The sequence below is a fragment of the Thunnus maccoyii genome, chromosome 7, assembly GCF_910596095.1.
Source record: "Thunnus maccoyii chromosome 7, fThuMac1.1, whole genome shotgun sequence".
NCBI classification, from domain to species: domain Eukaryota; kingdom Metazoa; phylum Chordata; class Actinopteri; order Scombriformes; family Scombridae; genus Thunnus; species Thunnus maccoyii.
Window position 1 is genome coordinate 4830001 of NC_056539.1, and position 25303 is coordinate 4855303.

At 39.0% G+C, this 25303-nt stretch overlaps 1 protein-coding gene across 4 annotated transcripts in view; it reads left to right on the top strand.

The window, feature by feature from the left end:
• The window catches only part of si:ch211-247n2.1 (calcium-activated potassium channel subunit beta-2), a 19088-nt gene extending 798 nt beyond the window's left edge, over positions 1-18290 (top strand). The window contains exons 1-5 of one of the 4 annotated variants that reach the window (XM_042417372.1): positions 1285-1449; positions 14529-14624; positions 15704-15874; positions 16087-16282; positions 16617-18290. In XM_042417372.1, coding sequence (XP_042273306.1) covers positions 14575-14624; positions 15704-15874; positions 16087-16282; positions 16617-16901 — 702 coding nt within the window. In that variant the 5' untranslated portion in view covers positions 1285-1449; positions 14529-14574 and the 3' untranslated portion in view covers positions 16902-18290. Of the gene's footprint in view, positions 1-1284; positions 1450-3201; positions 3255-9484; positions 9627-14528; positions 14625-15703; positions 15875-16086; positions 16283-16616 lie in introns of those variants that run through there. The other 3 variants (XM_042417373.1, XM_042417370.1, XM_042417371.1) reach the window with 3 other exon arrangements.
• Positions 18291-25303: the final 7013 nt, after the last annotated feature.

Below are 25303 nucleotides of genomic sequence, written 5' to 3' on the forward strand. Positions count from 1 at the left end.
ATATGAGTTCACCAAATTGAACATTAAAATGATGGTGTAAAGTTTTTCTGCCCTAAGCTGCAACAAGAGAGAGTGAGGAAGATGTTAGTCAAACATGGCCTGTAAACAGCTGAGGAGAGAGAAAACACCATGTCTGTGTGAGGCCTCTAAAGCCACTTAGGAGCTTCTGGTTATCTTTAGGGGATTCATTCAATCATATGAGGCTAGAAACAACAGTCATAAATGTAACATGGCCCCTAAATCACCAAATCCAAGTTGCTGAACTTTCATAACTTAAGCTGGTTTTATTGTGACTTGTAAGGTTCTTACTATGGCGGGACGATATGGACAAAATCAAATATCATGATATTTTTGCCCAAATACCTTGATATTGATATCGTGACAATATTGTGGGGATGACTACTGGTGCTTTCACAAAATATTTACATGATATTTTTCATAAATAATCATCAGTAATGTGGATATGATGACTAAGTGGGTGAAGGCAAATGATAGAACAGCCAAAACAGTCTGGTAAGTTCAGAAAATTATATCACTTCACTGTAATGCAGCCTTTAAAACTAGGAAAAGACTACACTTGCCATATCATAATATTATATCCAAAATCTACAACAATATCTAGTCTCATATTACAATATTGATATAATATTGATACATTGTCCAGCCCTAGTTCTTACTGTGCCATTTATGATCTGGTGAAGATACCTTTCATTTCGAGCCAGTTGTTCTTTTATGCTATTTTGTCTTTTTATTTGAGATGTTGACATGTCTTATGATATAGTATAATATTCAGTGCATTGAAACAATATGCAGAGGTTTAATGGAGCGGTGGGCAGGTGTATAAATGTCTGACTTCAACACTTTGTTCCCAGGTTTTCTCTTGTTTTCTGTAAACATGGCGGCAATCTTTTACTAACCTTAACTGATTACAACATTTTCACAACCATGAAGCCGCACTAATCAATATTTTTACATAAGCAGTTGTTCAAATTCCTATGTGTAATGTAACTAGGGTCGTTTGAAGTAATGAACCTGCATAGAATTAGCACCCAGCCCTGCAGTTCCCCTCAGCTCTGTGTAGCTTGTTTTGGTTTTACAGCCTTTACTGTTTTAATTGACTCCCTGTGTTGTTGTTTCCTCCGTCGGTCTCTCATCTCCTCCCTTTCTCCCTCCCACACCAAACACGGTCTCTCTCCCCCAAATCCTACAGACTATCATCATCATGATTATTAGTGTGAGCAGTGAGGGGCAGTGTGGTTATTATTGTTGTGGCTCAGTCAGCAGTCCTATGGGAGACATGCTGAGGGCTGCCGGAGCCGCTCTGTCCCTGATAGACAGAATATGACATACTGGCTCAGCCTAGAGGACACTTCTTAAAATACCATGGGATTAAAATACAAAATGAATACCTGCGGCCAGGAAACTTTTTGACTACAGCAGCAAGTTACGGTAAGTTTAGACGGTTTGACAGGATAAGAAAATGTGGGGAACTTTTTGTGGAGCTGTTGTGAGTTAGAAAGTCATAGGATGGTGTTTTGGTTGCTCAAGAAGGTGTCGAGTTTGTCTTAAGATTATCTGACACCTGATTATTTTGCCTACATCAAAAGTGGTTTAAAAGTTCATTGCTGCAATGTTTTTGTGCTGCATTTGCAGAGATTTAATACTATGCCATTATTTAACACTAAAGTCTCACTAACAAACTATAGGTTGAATTACTATTGTCTCATAACAGTCATGTTATGGTAAAAAATTGACATATTGTCAGTCTAGGATTTAGAGATACAGAAGACTTCTGAGTTTAAATTATTGCATATTAAAAGAGTAGTTTGATATTTTGGGAAATATACTTTCTTGATGGCAGTTAGACAAGAAGACTGATGTCTCTCTCATATCTATACAATAAATTGATAAAGCCAGCAGACAGTTAACTTAGCTTAGCATAAAGGGGAAAAAGTAGCCTGATTCTAATGAAAGGTAACAAAATCCACCAAATGAGATAACATGTTATGTGTCATTTCTCTAATCTGTAAAAATTACAAGTTGATGATGTGGCCTACAGGATGTGCCGCACTATTTCTGCCCCTGTTTCGAGTCTTTATGGAATGTGTACAAGGAAACTGAGTTGTGTTTTGTTTATGAATCACATTTTTTCCTGGAACTGTGCATTACCATGAGTGGACCAAATAAATTAAATGAAAAATTGATGCTAAGCTAAGCTAACCGTATCCTGGCTTCAGTTTCACATTCAACATACAGTAAGTAAGTAAGTAAGTAAGTAAGTAAGTAAAACTTTTATATAGCACCTTTTCAAACACAGGTTACAAAGTGCTTTACAGTGCCATTGGGACACAAAGAAAATAGGACACAAAAACCATGAAAGACACATTCAAGAACACATACAGACATCTCACACATACAAACACAGCAAGCATACAGTCATCACCCAGAGCACACACTTGAATTTATGAAATGTTATGAGGTGATACAGAGGTATCAATCCCCTCATCTAACTCTCAGCAAAATGTCAAACAATTTCTTTAAATCTTTGTTTAATATCTGATCATTTACGTCCTTTTTATAAATTCTGTCCACTCACCCCTCCTCTTCTCATCATAATTTTCACTGTCTGGCGTTTAGAAGCCACAGATAGTCGCATGTGTGTGTCTTTGGGTGCACAGCAGCTACCTATTGGATGGGTTGTTTTGAAAGGTTAATATACACCTACAATTTCTACATACACAATGCGCAAAACACAAAACCACAATAGCAAATATGCCAGTTTAAGCACTATTTTAATTGAAATATTGTATTTTCAGGGAAAACTGAATGTTTGTTTAATGACATACTGACAACTGATTACTAGAAACTTTATGGGAAACTCAAAAGAAGGAAAAGGGTCTTTATAACATGTTACAAGTATGACACTTTAAAGGTGCACTATATAAGATTTGGCCAAAATTTTAGTTTAAAACATTCAAAAAATAACTAAAATTATCAACAGAATGTGAAGAAATAACAGTATTGATGTTATATCAAAGACATCTGCATATTGTGCTGCAGAGATATCTACTGAAGTTAGCATGCTAACCAGCTAGCCCTGTTCTGTCTCATCCCGCTTTGTACCTCAAGGGCTATAGTGAGTCACTGTAGTGTCCAGTCTGCCCTCAGTCCAACATGAAAGGAAGAAGAAGTAGTGCTGCTCTGAACCACCACGGCAGTAATGGCGGAGATTTTGAGCCAGGCTGGAAGCTGCTGTAAGTTTTGCTGTAGGACGGTCAACATGTCACTTTATTAAGTTTTAATATATTTTTCAGCGAGAAAGTAATCATTTAGATTCCCAAGATGTGGTCAGTTTATCCAAATAATGCCTATTTGAAAATTAGCTCTGATGGTGTCGGAGTTGTCTTAGTCACTGGCCGGCTGGTCAGCTCAGCTGTATGATCTGATGGACTGATCTGTGCAGCTTTTTGGTAATTTACTGCTGGCTCTAATGTCTCCATAGCATTTTGATAGCTTGATGACTCTGTAGCACGGATTCACTGTAAACAGTAAGCTTTATGCTACATTCAGTGAGTGATAATTCTATGAGCGTGATGGTGGTGTGGTGATGTGTTTGGGGGGACGGGGAAGGGTGGGGGGTAAGGGTAGGATGGGGACTGTTTGGAGCAGGTGGCCAAATCTTGCATATTGCACCTTCAAGGTATAAATTAAAACAGATGGAAAAGTAATTAAACTAATCCAATTCCCTTTCTGTATTTGAGATATAAACAAAAGTTGGTAATTTCTCAAAATCCTTTCCCCAAATCTAAATTCAGATGAACTACCACCAACCTACTGTAAAATGTAGTTCAGCAGCTGATTTAATTACATGTACTGAAATGACTTCCCAGCAGCCTGGATCATTCCATTAACGATACCTCGCAGTGGGGAGCCACCCAGTCTGGTCTGAACCATTAACACCAGCTGTCTCTACTCCTCTGCTATTAGCACTCATTCTACCACTCAAAACAAAATATGTCTCAGTCAAGCCTCTAATCCCATTTACAGTATTTTCACTTTCCATTTCTCTCTGTCCTGCCAATGCAGCTGTAGCTTTACAGAAAGATGACGTACCAGTGAGCCAGAGATATGTATTAGTCTTACCTCCCATGTTTGCTTTCCATCTAAAGATGTCTTTCCGGCAGCCATATTGGAGGGTACAGGGTCTCAGGCAACAGAGTTAGACAGGCCTATCCTGACAATTAGACTGAATTTTGTTTCACTTAATTTATTAATTAATTAATTCATTCATTCTGCCTGATGTTGTGTTCATGTTCTTGTTGCTTTGTACAGATGCGTGAATCTTCACTTGCTTTTTTTCATTAATATAGCTAGGAAGCTAACAGACTAAATAGGAAGATGACATTTTTAATCCTATAAAGCTCTGATTGTTGTTGCTGACTGTTTTTCCAATCAGCCAAAAGGGACATCAACTGACACAACATCAGATCTATTTGCATCACCAAACAAATAAGAAATGTGAATGGTGATTCAGAGGTCTGGGAAGAGGCTACCACAGGCCACAAAGGAGCAAATAAACACATTAAGTACTCTTCATTTTTTTATTTTTATATATATAACTACATGAATTCATGGTTTCTGGAGTTTTGCCTTTGTTTGGATGGTATACTGTAGAGAGAGAACTAAAATATGGAAAGAGAGATGAGAAGTGACATAAGATCAATGTCCAAAGCTATAGTCATACCAGAGATGTTGTGGGTCCATGGTTTGTGTCTAATACTCGATTCAATGGATTTGGGTCAAACCCCCATTGGGGATCTATCTGTGGTCATAGTGTGCCAGCCAGTGCTCCTTTATGACCTTTGTCCTGACCAGGGTTGGACGCGTGTTGGTGACTGCCCAGCCCAATGTTGCTGCCATGAATGGAAATTGATGCATTGACATAACAAGTGGAATCCTCAAGATCAGGTGAATGCATTTCATATCGTGCTATAGTGGTGCATATTCCCAAACTTATTTGAAATGAAGCAAATTACCACAAACAGTGAACTTGGGGGCACTGGTCTGAACCCCCAGGGCAGTGACCCACTTTGCCCAGTTGGTTCAAAGTTCAAAGTCCAAAGTAGACTTCATTCTCCATACCATACAACAAAATTGTGTTTACTCCTAGCTCAATGTCCACACAGATAAGCATAGATTGAAAACATTGAAAATACAAAGATGCACCAGTTCTTCTTGACATTCACAGTGTTATCTTTTGTTTTGTTGACATTTAGTGACAGGTTGTTTGTGTTGCATCAGTCCACCAGTTGGTTTACGTCTTCTCTGTAAGATGATTCATTGCCATTGCTGATGAGGCCCACTACCGCTGTGTCATCTGCAAATATAATGATGTCATGCTATGTGTGGCACAACAGTTGTGGGTCATCAGTGTTAACAGCAGTGGACTCAGGACGCAGCCCTGAGGAACGCCATTACCAGCCCGTACTGATTGGGGTCTGTGTGTCAGGAACTCTAGTATTCAGTAGTCCAATGGACTGAACTTGCTTACCAGGGAATGACTGTATTGAAGGCCCAGCTGAAGTCTATGAAAAGCATCCACACATAAATGTTCCTGTTCTCCAGGCTCAGGTGCAGTGCTGAGGATATGGTATCATTAGTGGAGTGTTCTGGACGGTATGCAAACTAGAATGGGTGTAGTGTGGAGGGACGTCTGGATGTTATGTGGTCCTTGACTAGCCTCTCAAAGCACTTCGTCATGATGGGTGTGAGTACTATGGGGTGGAAGTGGTTAAGACCCAACACTGTAGACTTCTTTTGCACTGGTATAATAGTGGTGGCCTTGAAGCATGAAGGGACAACAATCTGCCTCAAAGAGATGTTAAAATTGTCTATGTGACGTGTTAGTTTGTTAATACATTCTCTGAGCTTGAGAACTGGTGTATTATCAGAATCTGCAGCTTTTTGGCTGGCTCTGCACAGGGTCTTCTGGACATCAGCAGGGCCAAAACAGTGAAGGTGGTGAGGGGTGACTTTTCCTCACAGGCATGTTGTGCAGTAACTCAAACCACCCAAAATAACCATTGAGCTTGTTGTGGACGTCAATGTTGTAGTTTGCAGGGTAGTGGAGCAGTTATGTGCCTGGAGTCTCTAGAGTCATGACATGGAAGTGCCCTGATGCCCCGGTTAATTTTGGCCCTAGCTAATCTAAGGGCCAATTAGTTGTTGGACTTAAAGGCAGCATTTCATGCTCTCAGCAGCACATGCACCTTGTTGGTACACCAGCGTTTTTGGGCGGCATGTATGGTGATGTTCTTGGTGACAGTGACATCATCAATACACTTTTTATGTATATATTCAGCCACAGATTCAGCTTCTGTGATGGTCAACTGTGGCAGCCTCCTTGAACATGTCCCAGTCAGTGCAGTCCAAACAGTCCTGGAGTGCTGAAATGGCCCCATCTGGCCAGACCCTGATCTGCTTAGCATATGGTTTTGTTCAGGTGAACAGGGGCCCCTATGCAGGTATCAGCATCACAGGAAGGTGATCTGAGTTGCCCAGGTCGGGGCAAGGGACTACTTTGAATGCCTGTTTAATGTTTGTCCAATCCAGGTCTAATGTGTTAACCCCTCTGGATGCAAAATGTTGCCAGCCTTGCCTCTGCTCGAAAGGGCTGGGACACTTAACTATTATTTTATGATGTTTACATGATGTCTGCTTGTTAACATGTCAATCAGAGTATCCAGAGCTACCACTGTCTTGTTGTAAACATGCCTGGATTATAAAATAACTAATTTATCTGGAATTATTAGTAACACCACCTATTTTTCACCTTAACTTGTATTTTTTATCAGGGAAGCTTGCTGTTTTTTTTCAGTTACACTCATTCTAACCTAGAAGCTGGTCTGTACAACCACAGTCTCATCTGCTGTCTGACTAGGTAGCACAAAATGTAAAATACTATAAAGCTGATGGTTTAAAAATGACAAGATTCAGATAAAGGCTAAAATAATAGCTTTATTCTATATGCTAGAGCTCTTCGATTCTAAAGAAAGCTGTGTGTCTGTTGTCTGTTGTCAGTCAGGTGGCAAAAGACAACTGCAAGCTACGCACACTGAAACACATGCCATCCAAATAACCTTCCAGAAACAGAACCATGACATCACTGCTAACACACCGTGTGTATGTGTGTGTGTGTGTGTGTGTGAAGGCATGCCTGTGTGTCTGTGAGTCTTCGACCCTGTCACAGGGAACGGCAGCAACTGTGCAGTTACCATGCCACCTGACGGTCCCGCCTTCCAGGAAAGCTGTGAGGTTTATGTGTCAAAGAGAGACAAGTGGCTTGGCTTAAGAACTGCTTGAGATGAAGCCAGCATGTGTGTGTATGTATGTGTGTGTGTGTGTGCGTGCGTGCGTGTGTGTGTGTGTGTGTGTGTGTGTGTGTGTGTGTCCAGCTTAAAGTATGTCGACAGTGTTTGCGAGCGTGTGTACACAATACGTATAGCAAAGAAGTGTGTGACCACATCACAGAACATTCCTCTCCTCATGACCTTTTTAACAGTTGTAAGAAAGGTGAATAAATAGCTCTGTATGTGTATATGCATATAATGTAGCAAGACATGTATAAGCCTCTGTGTTCCCCTGACATTTGATAAGGTTTGTATAACACACAAAGGCCTTGAAGTGAAACAGTTTCAGATGGTATCACTTCAGTCATATATAATATATCAAAACCTATATGTTTTATATTTATACGGTACATCACATTTTTATTTCTCTATTCTTTACATTCTTGCATAGCTTACACCACCTCCTGTTAAAAAAATCTTCTTTTGTTTCAGTATAATGTCAATTTTTGGTACAATAATATTGAAAACACAAACACACATACAGACAAAGCTATTATTTCAGATATCTGTCATGCAGTTAAAGGTCAAAGGCAGTGTGCCTCAGACTGATGCAACTACAAACTGTGGTGCCAGACGTTAGGTAACGGCTGGCAAAGTAATTTGGATTTTGGCCCAACCACCAAAAAAGGTAGCAGATTACTAAGATGACACTAAACTCCTTTCGCAACTGCCATTATTATTTTATTTGTTACCCTGTAGTTGTGCAGATGACAGGCACTGACCGGATCTACTAAACATCACACACTGTACACTGCCATCTACCTACCAGTCATCTCTAAAGGGAGAAAGAGTTCCTGTACTCAGAGCTGTTTGTTAGCCTAAATTGAATTTGATGGTCATTTCTGGCCACCTGATGAATATGAATTTGCTCTTTTAGGTTTAGTTTGGTCTCCAGTGGTCTCAGGAGTGATTTCCATAGCCCAGTTCCTGAAGAATTATGGTAGCCTGGACTACTCTGTATCTCACATTTTCCATCCTGATGCAATATTCAGTGTTAGTGGAGGAAGTAGTGTGCCCTTTATGGAGCCAAGCAGAAAGTAAAGGTGTGGAGTTCAGAGTGGTAGATGGGTGACAGCTTTCCTGCAGAAGACCAGAGTTTGCATCTTGTTGCAGGCTTTACCTAACCTTAGTTGCCATGTGCAAATTCTGTCGTAATTAAAAAAATCTTGACATTGGACATTAAAACTGTTGTTATTGAGCCTAAATTGTATTTTTGCTAAATAGTCCAATATGAACCTTTTTCCCTGGCGACGAGGTTGGGCATCCTCTCCTCAGACGCATATCAGCCTTTTTTTAGCTGTTTAATGTTTTGTTCTTCCTCAGCTATTTGCTAACTTGTCTTGTTGCTGAGCAGTTAGCATACTGTATAGTCAGTTTATTGTCTGCTATGTAAAGTTTCAATTTCTCCAAACTTGCCTGTCTTAGGACTGTCAAGGGACAGCATGCAAACTGCACAGCAAGCAAAATACTAGAAGCGATAGTTGTTGTAGTGTTTTGGGAACATCAGTATTTTCATGTTCACGTTTCTCCCGGCTCTCCGTCAGTCCCTCATCCACACAGCCCAGCCACCTCCCACATCCACACTGACAGATGCTGATGAGGCTGACGTAAACTCAGTGTTACACCGCTGTTATAGAGACCTGACACCTCAGACAGCACAGCAGTCAAAAGCAGAGCCACAAGGCTTCTTTCAGCAGAGCCACAAAGATGTGTGGGTCATAATTGGAGAATGGCTCCAGATAATGGATCTTTATTGACCGGTTTCTGTTTTTTTTTCTCATTTTGCATTGGTTTGCTTTCTGCTAAGTAGTATGCATTAGCAAATTTTGTACCTAGTTACTTAGCTTACCTTACATAACTTTTTTGACACAAGCAAAAATTAATTATTAAAATACTACAAAAATCAATTTATTTTTTCTTCTGAAATATTATGTATAGCTCAGAGTTGAATAGTACGTGACATTGGAAGTGAAAAAAAAATCACTGACAATTGATTTCTTTTTGTAGCTAAGCTTTAGCAACCAGAAGTGAAGACTGCCGAATATTCTCTCAAGCAGCAGTAGGAACTTTTAGTTGAATTAAATGGCAGAAATTTGGATGAAGGTGAATATGAGCCCATGGATGGAGGTGTTTTAAAAAGCAAGGTACCATGTTAGGGGACAACTGCTCCGACAGTCTGACCGTTGACTTTTGCCCGACACCACCATCAGATATCAGGTGAGCTCAGTTTTATCATATAGGACTTGTAAGCTTTGCTAAAAACGTAAGCTATAGATTTGTTAAAAAGAATGTAATTACTGGAGTACAGTTGGTTTTGTATCATTTCCAGTCCGCATATGATCAGGTTGAGCCAAGTTCAGATGATTCTGATTATTTTTGTGATTTGCTTTGACTGTACTTACTGTCTTCCTCTGCTTCACTGGCAAACTGACTTGTCAATTGAACCTGAATATCAGTTATGACGTTCATTGTTCACACACAAAAAAAGTGAGTTGTTACTTGTATACAGTGCACAACATACAACATATACATCTTAGTTAATGTTCAGTTTCAGGAGAACAAGTATAAGAGACTGTGTGTTACTCTTATTTAATATTGCTATGAGTTAGTTGGCTAAGATACCAAAAATCTTTAATCTGAGTTAAGGTTGAATGATTTATGGAAAACATCTAATTGCAATTTTATTTTTCTGACCAAGATAATATTGCACCAACCATAATCACCAGCTTATGTTTCTACATTAATAGAACCTGATAAAAATAATAATGTTTTGACTGGTCAAAAGTGAACTGTTCTACACAGTTAGCTGCTGGAGCTAACGCTAATATTAGCGTCACAGACTGACAGGGTGAGCTGCTTCACAGCAATGAATCCTGGAGGTCTAAATTAAGAGCTGTTAAGGTGTTAAGTAATCTTAAAAATGATGATATGATGTTTTTAAAAGTTTAGAGTTAAAACTGGGAGTTTCTGACAACTCTGTTCACCAGCTGCCAGTCATTCACTCTCGACAGTTATGGAACAATCATAAACTGTGAGCTACCCGTCTGAAATTGATGTGAGACAATCACCAAAATCATTCATGTAAAAAAAAAGACAGTTACCACTCTGTTGGCCCCCTCCTAATTTTTTCAAACATCAAAACTATGGAATCAACAAAACCACCATTAGCCAAAACAGTAGAAAAAATTATTATTTTGATATACAAACAATTAATCCTCAGCCCTAGTCTGAGTGAAGCTTTGCTCAAAATGTTGAAAATTATCTCTGAAAACTGATCTAAAAAATCTACAGAACAATGTCTCTAGCATTACTATGGGGATCATAAATCAACTGGGCTAAGCGATAGATAAAGCTACGAACGCTGAAGCTTTTGGTTGGCCCAACTGTCAGTGATAGATATTGTTGAATTTCTTTCTTTCTTTCTTTCTTTCTTTCTTTTTTTTTTTTTTTTTTAACATTTCCTGACACTTCTTTACACAAACACCCAGTAAGGTGAGATCTTATTAGTGTCTGGAGGTCCGTGACACTGGTTTCCAGCCTTTATGGCATGTGACCCTTTCGAGCAAAGCAATGTCGACTCGTGACCCCTTGTCACAGGTGGCATATGTGTATGAGTTATCACCACTATAACTAAAGAGTTTATTTGGATTGTTTTGGAGGCATAGAAGATAATATCCAGTATTTTGCAATAAAAAAAATCATAGTGAAGCAAGAATATGTTTGTTTTTTTCCCCATCTTATTACATATCTCATGACCCCTCAGGTTTAACTTGAGACTTTGGGAGTTCCTGACCCTCATATTAGGAACCACTGGTGTGAGAGAGATTTTAGATTTCACACTTAGATTTTGAGGCTTCACATCCTGTGTTGACATTTCCACCATCTTGTCACCAGTGTTGATTTCAGTGCACTCAAGCTGTCACTACGCTGCAGATAAGAGCTCTCAGCGCAGACAGGCTTGACTGAAACGGTGTTCACAACAACCAAGCAGACATACATATATGTGATAAACAAATATTGACTCAGGCACCCTTCTGGTGGTCCATCATTCATGGCCCTATTGCTTTTATAGGCCAAGCATGTCTGTGTGTGTATGTGTGTGTAGTGAACCGTGCTTCAGTCAATATTTAGTCCTGTCATGTTGACTGCTCTTGCTTTAGTAGCCAGGTGCCAACAGCTTCCTGATGGTTTGTTCTTCTGTTTGCTCTGGTTCATGTTGAACTGACTTATTTCTGTCAAAAATAACATGAATTTAATCTTTTAATCATTCAGACCGTAATGGTAAACTGTGTGTGAATTAAGCATGTATGTATCAATATATACAGTGGCAGATTTGGAATAGGTTTTGTAGTTGTATTTTTGATAATGGCACGCACACAATGGCAAGCACAATGAGAACACTTGAAAAACATAATTTAAATATTCTCTAAAACCATTGAATCTCAAAAGGTTGAGTGGGCGCATGAACCCCAGAATTATTCTTTAACTTTCAACCTAACCTGAGTGATATTTTGGCGGCAGATTTGAATGACCCCCCCTCACAATGATTAACACATAATTTAAAAACAAACAAACAAAGAAACCCAACTCTTACTTCACAGCAGAGGACATCCCACTCAGGTTTTCTGAAAAGATTTAAGATGACCTTCAGAACAGGTAGATTGATGTGACTCTCTGTCTTTTCAAACTGTCAAACCAGGTGGGAGGACTACCACCAAACTACCACAAAAAAATGACAGAAAACAGATGTAAATAAATAATGCAATATATACTGCATACACACACACACACACACAAACACACACACACACACACACACACACACGGCAGTTGCACCTGAAGGGATCTAGCTCAAGGTGTGTGTCTGTCTTATTTCTGCTTTCTTTACAGGGTTAAAAGCCACAGTTGTAACACCTACTTCACAAAACACAACAGTGCTTAGCGTTAGCAAATAAAATGTGAGTTTCTGTCTGTTTTCAGTCACAGTGTTGTCTGACCTTCACTACGTCAGCTTCTATGAGGGAGCATGTTTTCCATTTGGGCGGGAGGTCCTAAACTGTTAAGGAATGGCAGTTATGTTCTGCAGAGAGAGTGTCCACAAACCACTTCACGTGTGTGTGTCACTGGAGTTTTTCCATCAGTTTACAAAGATAACTCTCTTTAGACAAATATAACACTCAAAGACACACAAGTAGACCCGTGTAGGCATGCAGTCAGTCAACACACTCATCACACATAAATCAAATCAACACATGTTCTCAGTAAAGACACATGCACACACACACAATGTCAGTCCCAGACTTATTTTAGGTTGTGGTTTTCCACACTAACAAGAAGGCAGATAGGTTGTCACACTGAATTTGTTTTTCTACAGATATTTAATTTTGGATTTTATGATCAGAGAATAAATATACAAGACCGAGGCGTGTTCAGACCATCATTAACACTGTGTAAAAAAAAACACAACCTCCTCGGAGGGCCCTGGCAAGACAGCTGAACCTTTTGTAGCAAAACAATCATGCATTATGCAGCAAGGTGCTATATTGGCCAATCACATATGTGCAAGCAAACGTTCCTGTTAGATTACTTTGCAATGTAAAAGCTGTTCTACTGCTTACCTCACAATCATCATTACCATCATGACAGCTTTTCAGAGTTGTAAAATCCCAACGCTGTCTCCCAGAAAATATGTTCATATACGACTAAATTGCAACAGCAAATACGTTTTATTAGAGACATAATAATGGCTGAAATACATTTTCTCTCAATATAATGAGAAAATGTTGTTAATTAACATATTTGGCAAATTGCAAAAATGTTGATACTGAACGTATGAGTGAAATGTTCAGAGACAACATAGATCTTTTTTTTCCCCATCAAATATCTGATCTTGCAGAACAATATCCACTACAGCAACACTAAAATCTTTATGGTTGTGTTCAGGCACTGGAAGCACATGGTTAAAGTTAGGGAAAAATCATGGTCTTGGTTTAATATAGAAAAAAGTCTGCAGTGACTTGAAACACAATGTGTCTATTAACATTTAAGTGACACCATGATCTTTCACCAACCTTAACCAAAGTGCTTTTGTTGCCTAAACCAAACTACATGTAGACATCAGGATGTGAACCCGGGTCTCTGTTGTCAGAGTCCGGCTTCTTGTACATCTGCCAACCTCCTCACTGGTGGTCAAAATGGTCAAAATTGAAGCAGCAGAGGCTGATATATCCTGTTTTTTAGTCTCTAGTATGGGCCAAGCTCCGAGTTAAGAGCTTATTGGTTGGAGACTCACAGAAGTTCAAGTAGACTCTTAAATACACGTTTGTAATATGGTGAACCTGCGGCCCCAAGAACGCCTTCATCCACTGAGGTTTAAATTGAGTTCTTAGTTCTTCTGCCCCTGATCAACTACAGTCCACAACACATACAGTATATACACATACACACACACATACACACACAACAGAGCTGACATTACTGTAGCCTCTCAGAGTGAGTGAAGGACTCTTATTGATGGCTGATGAAAGAGACCTGTGCAGCCTGGGTTGTAAATAATTGTGAGGCACGCTGGGTCTGCTCAGTGCTGACATGGATGGTATGGTTGACAACTTGCTAGGGTTGTTTTGGCCTCTTTGATGTTACCGGCAGTCTGTACAAATGACATATTGGCACTAGTGTACATATGACACAGTATATGGTTAATTGGCGCTGGAGGTAGGGATGCACTTTTGACAGGTACAGCCACTAATTTCTTAAGTCAATGTTAACCGAACATGTGCTTTTCAGCTCATTTTGTCATGATCTTTGTGGTTACTGTCAGTTTGTTTTGAAATCACTATAACTTGCAGAAATTCATGATGAATTCATGAATTCATCAGTCTTGTTGCTCATACTGTAGGTATGCTTTTCCAATCCTGTCAAGCTCTGTTTAGCAGACCTGATACTGGCATATTTATTTTTTTACTAATGTCCCCTGATTGCGTTCAGAACATAGATTTCAGACTGAACACAGATATGGCAGCTTAGTTCTTCTTCTTCGCCTTTTTCTACAGAACCGTCAGGACAACAGTAGAGAGATCTTGTTTGGTTTTTGAATAACAGTCTCTGCATGTTTTGCAGGTGGGTCAGCAACGGCGGTCTACGGTTCCCACATTCCTCAGACAGGATGTTTCTGTGGGCAGGAAGTAAAGCAACAGATGGAGGAGGTGACCGCAGGTATTGAGTACTGTCTCGCCTGTGTTTGCATTAATGCCAATATGATGGTTATTCTGAAGCTCACAATCACCTTTAGTCTTTAGCTTCAACTTAGGAACAACTAACAAGGTGTCATCTGAGGATCTCATCTTAATGACTCTCAAGGAGTTTAAGCTGCAGTAACCAATAGTTTCATATTAACAACTAATTATTATTTGTAATGTGAAAGCTGTTGCTCACCGTGACAAGCCCACAGAGATTATCACCCGACCCTGCACTTTACCATCAGCTCAACAGAGCTTTTAAGTCTATTTTGGATGATTGTTTGGGTTTACCAGCCCGCAACTTGCTGTCATCAACCCTGTTTTAGCAGCAGCAGGCTGCTGTTTTCAGCAAAAGATTGATAAATGCACCATACACTACCTGCCCAACACTAAATGCCAGACAAAGTTAGTAACTAGCTGGTGAACATAGTGGAGCATTAAGCAGCTGGAGCCACCTAAAAAACCCCAAAACAATAATGCGGCTTTAAAGATGCTATAATCAATATTTTTTATAATAACAATGTGTCAAATTACAGTGTGTAATGTGAGAGGCATCGTTGTAGTGATGAACCCACAGAGAATTATGAGCGACTCTGCAGCTCCCCTTAGCTTCACAGAGCTTTATTGCGAGGTTCCTGTAAAGGTGTATAGTTTATTGTCAGAGGTAAATGGTGCAGGGATCACAATCACTCTTAAGATGTGCTGCTAAATGCTTCCGATGCTTATGCTATTTATAAAGCAGAGTGGGGTGCTGTCAGTCCCCCATGACTAATCTGCTGTAAAACAAACTAATTCCCTGTTTAACACAAAAGGCAACTACTATTACAGTAGTAAACCAAAAGACTCAACAGAACACAGAACACCTTACCTAAAATCTGAAGAGGACCAAAATGATTTAACCTTTTTTTCTGCATGAATGATCATATGGTATCATTTAATTATTTACATTTTTAAAAAGAGACCTCACAGGGTTCTTTTCACCCTCTGATATGTTGACTGACGAAGAAGCGAATATGCAGTCTTTCAAGCTGCATCTTTCATGTCAACCTTTTTCAGATCCATCTACCAGAAGATTCGTGAGTATGAGGTCCTGGACAAGAGGAAGACGGTAACAGCTCTGAGGGCAGGAGAGGACAGAGCCATACTGCTGGGCCTCAGCATGGTCTTCATGTCTGTCATGATGTACTTTGTCCTGGGAATCACCATACTGCGCTCTTACTCAGACAGGTGATAACAGCTCACAAGGTCACTTTCAGTTTGCAGAACAGCAAATGCATGCTTTGGTTTTTATTGTGACTTCATAGTGATTATTGAGTCAAGAGTGGTGTACAGCAGAAACCACTGAAACCCTTAAAAACATCCCTTAAAAGCAGTACCGGATGAAGTTTGGATCTCAGCATGCAGTGGAAATACAGTAACTTCTCTATCTTTGTCTACAGTGTGTGGACGGACGAGGCTAACTGCACTATTGTGAACTCCACCATCGTGTGGGATGTAAACTGTTCATACAGCTGTGGAACAGAGTGCTGGAAGCGTTCTCGTTTCCCTTGTCTCCAGGTCTTTGTCAGCCTCAACTCCTCAGGAAAGGTGGTACGACTGCTGCACAACGAAGACACGCAGGACAGCAACCACGAGGTACCTGACCACTGCTGGTGTTGCTGACACTTCCTGTTCTTTCTTCCCTTTATTGGCAGCTTTAGCTTTGTTGGGGATGATTTTAAGTTGTCAGCCTTACTCTACTTCATTTTTTTACCAGTGTTAGATTAAACTGATCAGATCAGTGATCAAAAGCATCGCTGTGGTCTTAAGCACATGGGAATTGTAGTCATCCATCACTCATATATGAGAAATTCAATAGAATAATTGGAACCATATGGAAGTATTTTTAACTCTATACAAACAGAACAATCTCTTACAGGAGACACTGAATACAATATTCACTCTTTTCTTTTACTTTTCTTTCCTCCAGTGCTTCTACATCCCAAAGTGCCGTAAGGACTATGCAGCCACACATGCTATAGTCCAGAACATATCTGAGCGTCTCAGATCTCAACACACGGTTCAGTGTTTTGTGGATCCAACAGACCGCGTGGACAGTGCCATCTTGACACAGATCTATGGCCGAGTTGCTGTCTTCCACTCGCTTTTCTGGCCAACCTGCACCTTGATTGGAGGAACCATTATCATTGCCATGGTGAAGCTGACCCAGTACCTATCCATCATGTGTGAGCGAATGAGCCGCATCAAGAGGTGAAGTGTCGGTGACCCAAAAGGATGTTCCCATGATATGGACAAGGGGACAACTGAAACAGTTTCATGGGGCCAAGACTGAAAGACAAAGTGGATGGAAGGCTGAGATGTGGTTAGACTCAAAGCCATGTCTCAGTGACAGTCTGAAAGCAGCTACTGTTGAAAGAGAAACATACATGTCAGAAGGATATCACACTGAGAGACACAGAGGAAATCCAGATAGGAAGATGACCTGATGCAGGTTTGCAGCTTGAAGCCAGTGAGGCATGCTGGTAGCTGAAGCTCAGTAACAACCTTTGAAACCTTAATTTCCATAATATTTGTAGGCCAGTCAGTAATTTTGTAAGCATTTATACAAGTGTGATATACAGTAATTGTGTACTATTCTGACACAGGGAGGTATTCTATAGCTTTACAAACTGGTTGTAAAGACATAATATCTTTAACTCTAGCTTGGTCCCCAAAAGTGCATTTTGGGCAATCTGGGTACCCATGTAGCAGAGGTTGCTAATGTTTACTGCAGCTGTGTCTTACAAACAGAGAATTTACTGATTTGACGCTTTGGGTCCTATATGTGAATACATTTTAATAGGCACTGCTCTATTATTAGGAAGTCTCTATACTGACACTGTGAACTGAATGTGAAGATTATGTAAAACTGAGTTTCTGAGATTATAGAAGGAATTCAAATCTCCAGCTGTGAAATTTCACACAAGTGCAACAAAGTTATTGTGATTTCTTTTTACAAATAACTTTATCATCTTATTAGCTAGCTGGTTATTATTAATCCACTTATGCCTTACTCCACTCTCAGCTCACTTGCCACATACAGTTATTCTCCTTAATGTCAAGCTGAAGCTAAACAGAGTTTATTTACAGCTTCACACATTAACACCACTGCTGCCTGAGATTGATTTTACATTTTCTTACCAAACATGTTTTGCTACATGAATGATTTTACTTTCAAATAAACACAAAGTGCTGCTTACCTCTTGATAATGATGTTTGAACCTTTAATATTGATTATTCATCATTGATTATGTCACAATTCAGAATTTGGATAATGTGAAGTGGTTTGTGATGATTGACATGTTGACGAGCCCTGATTAGCTGGATGATGACCTGCACCATCACAGATAAACCAACAGGGAAGTAACAGAGAGGTATATACAATGAGATAATTTTTGCAGGCTGAGATACTTTGGATTTCATTGAAAGCCAGTACGTTCACAGTTAAAGAAAAGTGGTATGCTGGGAAACAGGCTTACTATTTACTGTGGCAGGAATTATACTGCTTATATACTACTGTGTATGTTATACTACTATGTATACTATCTTTTGAGGTTTTATAAGGTTACAGTGTTATTTGGATAGTGATACAATGTGTTTTTCATTGTTCTGGCTCTACTCATAAATGCTAAAAGTAATCAAAAATAAAAAATATTGAGCCTATAACTATTGAAGTCATCCGATTCACCATATGTACGTTTTTAACTGTACTTCCCCAGAAAAAATACATAAACCACAGGTTCATTAATGGTAGTTATGGCCCTAGATATGGGGTCATCAAAATTAAGGGTTTATTTCCTTGGTAGCATGATTGTGTCTTCTACCAAACAATTTGAGTTATCTACTTGTTTTTGTTTTTTTCCATCACTGTGAATCATTGACCTCCACAGTGATACTGCACAGCTGGAAGCAGGAAGAACTGGTCCTCGTTTCAGGTGAAAGATTGGTGAAAGAACACGCTTCTCATCCCAGCTAGCAACAGTCCACATGTGGTTATGGCGTTTGCACCAGTGTAGTGGCATCACTGTCAGAAAACAGCTCTGAACATGGCTCACTCACCTGTTTTACACACTAATGTAAAACCTCCAGCTCTTGACTTGATGAACAAACAGTAAATTAACAGGTTTTACCAAACTTAAAATCTTCTCTCCGATTTCACTCATTTCTCTCGCTCTCTTTAGTCCCGCCACTGCTATGAACTCAGTTACAATACTCATCTTTGATTGGCTAATAACACTCTTAGGAAATATATTATTAAATTTGGTCTAATATTTGTGTTACCAAAACAAGGGGGACATACTGTGGTAGTTTGAGCTCTGACTTTATTCAACTTCTTCCTGTTTACATCCAGCCGTAGTACAGCAGCCGTATAGGACACATACCTACATATAGCCATGATCACTGTATAAGCCATTGGCAGCTCCACTGGTACAGTCCAGTAGATGGTGATGTAGCATGATGGCTTGGTAGGCTAAAGTGGGAGCATATTTGCATTGCTGCAACTATACAGATACAGATGTTTAAAACAAATGTTTAAAGTCCCCCTCCACTCAAAAATGTGCTTTTTGTTCTTTCAGTTGGATGTTTGAGCTTCAATGTGCAGATTGATGTATGTGCAGAGTTTGACACCAGAAGGCTGTTTTCACATTTATCTGCTGAAAGTAGAAAGTTTATCTGTGCTCACCGAAAATCTCAATTTAACACGTGTATGTACCAGCATGATTTGTGACATCACAACTAGTTTGGAGCCAGTTGTAGTCCAATATTTCACTTAAAGAAGTGTGATGTGAAAACCTGAAGCCTCCAGTGCACAAACACTGAGCATTGACTTTTCAGTGAAGTTGGAGACATCTTGTGTCCAACAGTCGGACGTTTGAAATGAGCAGTATTTACATATTCATGGATTCTGGATCTTTCAATGAGAGAGAAAGAGTAGATGGAATATTAAGGTTTTTAATGGAGAAATTAAAGGTTTGTTTTATTTTACAGCCAAGCTGAGCTGTTGGATAGAGTGTGTTTGCTTTTCTGATTCATTTGTTGAGTAAATGTAACAATCCAGTTAAAGTCAAAACTTAGTGCACTAAGCCAGACAGCAACATTACTAGTGTGTAAGCAGAATCCCTCAGTGCCTGTAGACCCACTCCAGAAATGATTTTAAATCACACCCATGCAGGTCATATGTGAAATTGAAAATTTGACCCCATGCTGTTCCCCCTGATTAAATCTGTTTCACAAATCTGATTCTGTCAGGTAAGGTCAGGTCTGTGTGTGAGTTTAATGTATGTTTGAACTTTTGCAAGGACAAATGCTGGTCAATTGTAAGTGCATCACTTCTGTAAGCATTAGAACACATTCAGTCTCTCCATTCAGGACTTCAAGTAGTGTTTCTTACCCTCAGTCGACATTGGTTTCTTTTAACAATGACCACAATCGTTCCCTAACCTTAACCCATGGTTATTGTAACCATGACAACAAAGGTCTCCTAAACTTAACAATGTAGTAATTTTAACCCAAATCCAGATGTTTGGAACAACTAAGTACTTATTTTATCCCAAACCTTGCTCTTTCCTTAAGTTGTTTCTGTACCTAACCAAACCAAATCTTAACCATAGTGTTGTCACATCATAAAATTGATTTATTTGTCTTGCAGTGAGTTTTTACAATTTGGCACAGAAAAAAAAATGTCACCATGCCCATGGTGGCTTCAAATCAGAAAACCTTCATGTATCATTCTAGAGGGCAGTTACATACGACATATAGTATTTTGTTATTTAATTTGGACAACTTGATGTGCTTGTTAAGAAACTAAATAGATTTGATTGTTGGTACATTATCCCATATGTTATGCAGCCAGAATTTGGCATCCCCCAGTGTATATTTTTGTGCTCACAATACTGCACAAATCAATAAAACTGCATTACACTGTTTCAAAATATTGTATTGAACAATGTCATGTGACTTCCCTTAAAAACATGAAGACAATCATGTTCTCTCTTCAAGAAAAAATAAGAAGAATTGAAATACGGTATGGTGAGATTTACAGCTGTGCAGACAAAGCATGTATAGCATAATATCATCAAATAGTGTCACACTAAAATGCTGAAAAGACTGTATGGGAATTGTCAATTTGTAAATCAATAGGGGAGGACATGAAGAAAAAGCACTGAAATATCTTAGACATTATCATATATTTGAAAACAGTAGCTGTAATGTAACCAATACGTGACCTGTAGTAGATGGCCTAAATAAAGCTGGACTGGAAGCATGCTTTCAGTGTTTGAACTATCAATAAACTAATAAAATGAGAATGATTTTTGCCACATAATAACCTGGCAGAGTTACAAGAAAGGTCAGAGTCTATCTGGCATTAGCTCATGTTTATATATATATATATATTGATAATCTTGGGCAATAATCTATAAAGCATCAGCCCTTAGTAATAAGCCTCATGCAGCCATGAATACCCTGGAGACACCAGAAATGCTCAGGCAATCATTTATTTATCACAGACTCATAGCCTTATTTCCCAGAAACACAAGGAGGAAATAGCAATTGATCCATTAGCTGTAAATTTCCAGCCATTTTAGCACCTTCAGTTCTGTTGCAAGCTAATATAAACCTATTTTCACAATGGTGTCTCTCCAGGGTTTATCAGTAATCAGGCTGGGGGCACTGAGTTTTACATATTGCATCTTGGTCCTTTCATCACTCCTTTCATGCAGGGCTAATAAAAGCTGCATATTAAAGAGCATATTTGATCAAAGGTGTCCTGATTCAAATGCTTACATTAGATGTTTCCATCAAATACTGAAGCACCTCACTGATTACTGATTAACTAAATAAAACATAGGAGGCTATTAGTCAGATATTCAGTGGCGATTTGACCTTTTTCATGCCAATTTCTCACTTAAACACAGAATTTATAGTATTTCAAAGAGGTAATGTTGTATATAATTGTGTTTCTGTACAATTAATCCATCTGTGTATCACCTATGTAAAACTATAAAAATTTAAGCATCATTTCAGGATTTGGACTGGAATAAAGAGGTGGACGATAACCCTGGATTGTTCTGGTCCTCTGTGCTGTTCATATTTTTTAATGAAACTGACTGTTTCCTCTCCACAGCCACGTCTTCTAACTTTGTGGACAGCTGTGACTTTGAGGAGAACATCTGTGGGATGATCCTGGGAACGCAAAGTGGGAACAGCGTTGTTCTGTGAGTGGAGGGCTTCAGACTAACTTCAGCAGCATGGGTCCATGCAAAGGTAATTGTCAGTCTTTACAAATGCAGGTTATGTTGCCAGTGGTGGAATGTAGCATTTACCCAAGTACTGGGATTACTGGTATTACAATGCAATTTTACTAATTCACAATTTCCACTTTATGCTACTTTATCCTTCTACTCTACTGCATTCCAGAGGGAAACATTTAACTTTTAAATTAATTTAAATTATTCAACAGCTATATACACTCACCAGCCACTTCATTATGTACACCTAGTGCAATCCAATACAACGGCTCTGCCATAAATTCTACATTTACGAAGCTTATACATTTTCAGTTTTTGTTGACATTGTTGGAAAGGTGATAATTCTACTTTATGCTTATTATTGAGGTCGTAGTGGGAGGTGGTGTACTGGAGTGCATTATATTGCCCCCCTCATGTATGTTAATGGAATGTTGTTATACCATGAACAATGTCTCTTCCAGGCATGGAGAGCTACTGGGATGATCCCAGGAAAGAGGGCTCTAAAGTGACTGCATCTGATGGCAGCTATTACTATTGAGACTTTTTGAATAAATTGAAGAGCTGCCATGTTGAGAATAACGATCTGTTATGCACAATGGATGTAGCTGGTCTATAGCCTATTATACATCACCGCCATGGATTAGAAAATATAAGATTTTTTGATTTTTGATTATACAAAGCCATGGAATTTTCAGCTGCTTGTCTCTTCATATAATCCCAGACTGACTCCATGATGTTGAGATCAGGTACTGTACATATGTATGGATTGGGGTTTTTTGAGGTGATGTGGATCCTCTTAAAAGATTTCATGTTTATTTGAATTCCAAAATAGAATCCATCAGATTCAACTTAACTTGAAGAAAGATGATGGTTTACACACTCAAGTGTTAAAGAGACTGACCCGACACCTTTTTACATTATGACAGTTATCATCCTCCAGCTTTGAAGAAAAGTCTATCTTATTTAGTTACTTACCTTGAGTTGTCAATTCTAGAAAGGTGTCCTCACCATGCACCAGGTTGTTAAAGATGTGGCTCATAAATGTTGGCATATCTTGGCGTCTGACCCCAGTGTTGGCAAAGCCTTAGATTCTGCCACAAGAGGGCGTCCAGCATAAGAAACTAAGTGGATATGTTGGTTAAAAAAAAAAAGTCATTCAAAACCTCTATTAGGAATCATGAGAAGTCTCCAGTACCTCCAGTATGAGCATTGAGGCTGTTGGGAAGGAAATTGAGAAAAAGCAGTTCGTGCAGGGAATGTTTTTGGATTAATTATGTGTGGCTTGAATGGGTATCCGTCACTGTGTGAGTCACCGTCCTGTTTTTACTCATATTAATTAGTTACATCTGTTTTATCGTTGCTATCTCCTTCTTTAGATTCTTGTTGTTTAGGATACACAGCCTCTGCCAGAAACACCCGTACATAACATCCTGCTCCTGAATTTTGCTTTTAGGGATCCAGCACCCATCTATACATACTGATTGATTCATTATCTATTTTGAAGGGTCCTTGACTATGTGGAAATTGTAACATGTGGACACTAAGACAGCCATCTGATTTATAGTTGAAACATAGCTATGAAAGACTAGTCTGTCAGTCACCATAACAGTCTTGTCACTGGCTTTGTGGCTCACAAGCAGCTCTATTTTTTAAACTTTTTGGAAGGCACCATCCCTTACCTGCGCAGACTGGGACTGCTTGGACGTAAGGATCTTTGAAGTAAATGCAGCACATATTTGTTAAGACATTCAGCTTGTTGTTGGCTGGAGTGCATAATCAGTTTTACAAGTGAAAGAGGTATCATAAAAACATTTACCATTAAGGAGTTGCATTAAAAAATTAGATACCCCATTATGATCTTAGACTTATAATAATTATGTGTTTAGATTATTATAATTTGAAATACCTTTACTTGAAACTATCTATCAGGCTATATGAGAGTAGACTATTTATATTTATGGTAGTCTTGATAGTAAATACAGTATGATCTGCTTCAGTTTGACAGTGTAATTTCCTGTGAGTTAAAACAATGCTACAATTCCCAAGAGGTTTGTCATGTCATGTCTGAGAAATCTGCTCAGTGGAGTACCAGCAGCAGCCACCGAGTGGCACCACACTCAATATTACTGCTCAGAGTAAATACATGTGGAACACCAGTGCTGGTCCCTTAACTATATGTTAGTCCACATGTTTTACAGTAGGTAAAGGTCAACATGCAGTGTGGGGTACTGTTTGGGATGGTTTTGTCCCCAAGTTCGTCATCTTATTTTTGTACTTGTTGGATTTTGTCTTTAACTGTGTACTCTTAACAAACAGATCTTTTTTCTTTTTGCTTGGTCCAGGCTACACACTATACCATAGGCATCTCCAACTCTACATCTTACATGGCTTAAATAAGTTATATATTTCCTGCCTAACATTACATTAATCAATCAGTCACTTATTGAGCCCCAAGAGACCAGACACACATTGGTTCAAGTCAAGCATATTTTATTATGAGATACTCAAAGACAACAGCATGAGTACCATGATTCACTCTCAATTGGAAGGCTGTATAGCATGGACTGACTCACACCTTTTCATACATGTTGGATGTGTCTTTCATACAGTGAACTTCTCACATTGTGCTTCCTTTGAGCAGAACAAAGAGTAACAATCATTTGTTTTCAGTCAACTGTGGGACATTTCATGAAGAGCAGGACTACTGACTGATGACAGATTATCTGACAGTAAAAATGAACATGAACTCTTTATAATTTAATGTTTCACTGAGAATCATGACAATTTATTTGGCCAAATCAATCAATCATCACCCCACTTCTTCAAATATCCCACTGTTCTCTTGAAAATTATCTAATATCGAATTCCAACGTTTACACAACATTCAACAAACTGCTTCTAAACCAGACTGGTTCATTTGAAGCCAAAAGGAAGACCTCCACCAAAAAAGGCAACAACTGTCATAAGGATTGTCTTTTGATTTTTGTCTTAAATATTACAATAAAGACATGACATTTCTGAGTTGTTCAGACTCTGAAGAAGCTCAGAATGTTGATAATAATTACTGTGCAAGTTATCCCTTCTCCTCAAATTTCATTTTTTGGTATTTTGGTGTTTCTAGACTCGTGGAGTTTGTGCAGTTTCACATTTATTACAAAACCTTCTTACCCAACAGTAGTTGGTGAGATTTAGGTTTAAATTATTGTTGGAAAAAAAAAAACTTCATTAATTCAGGTTGTGGGTCACAAAAATGTCTTTACCGCTTGAACACTGTCAGGGGTGAGAGACAGATTTTATGTGAATATACCTGAATGTTCTGACCTAACATGGACAGTTAAAGCTGCACTAATCAATATTTTCATATTGA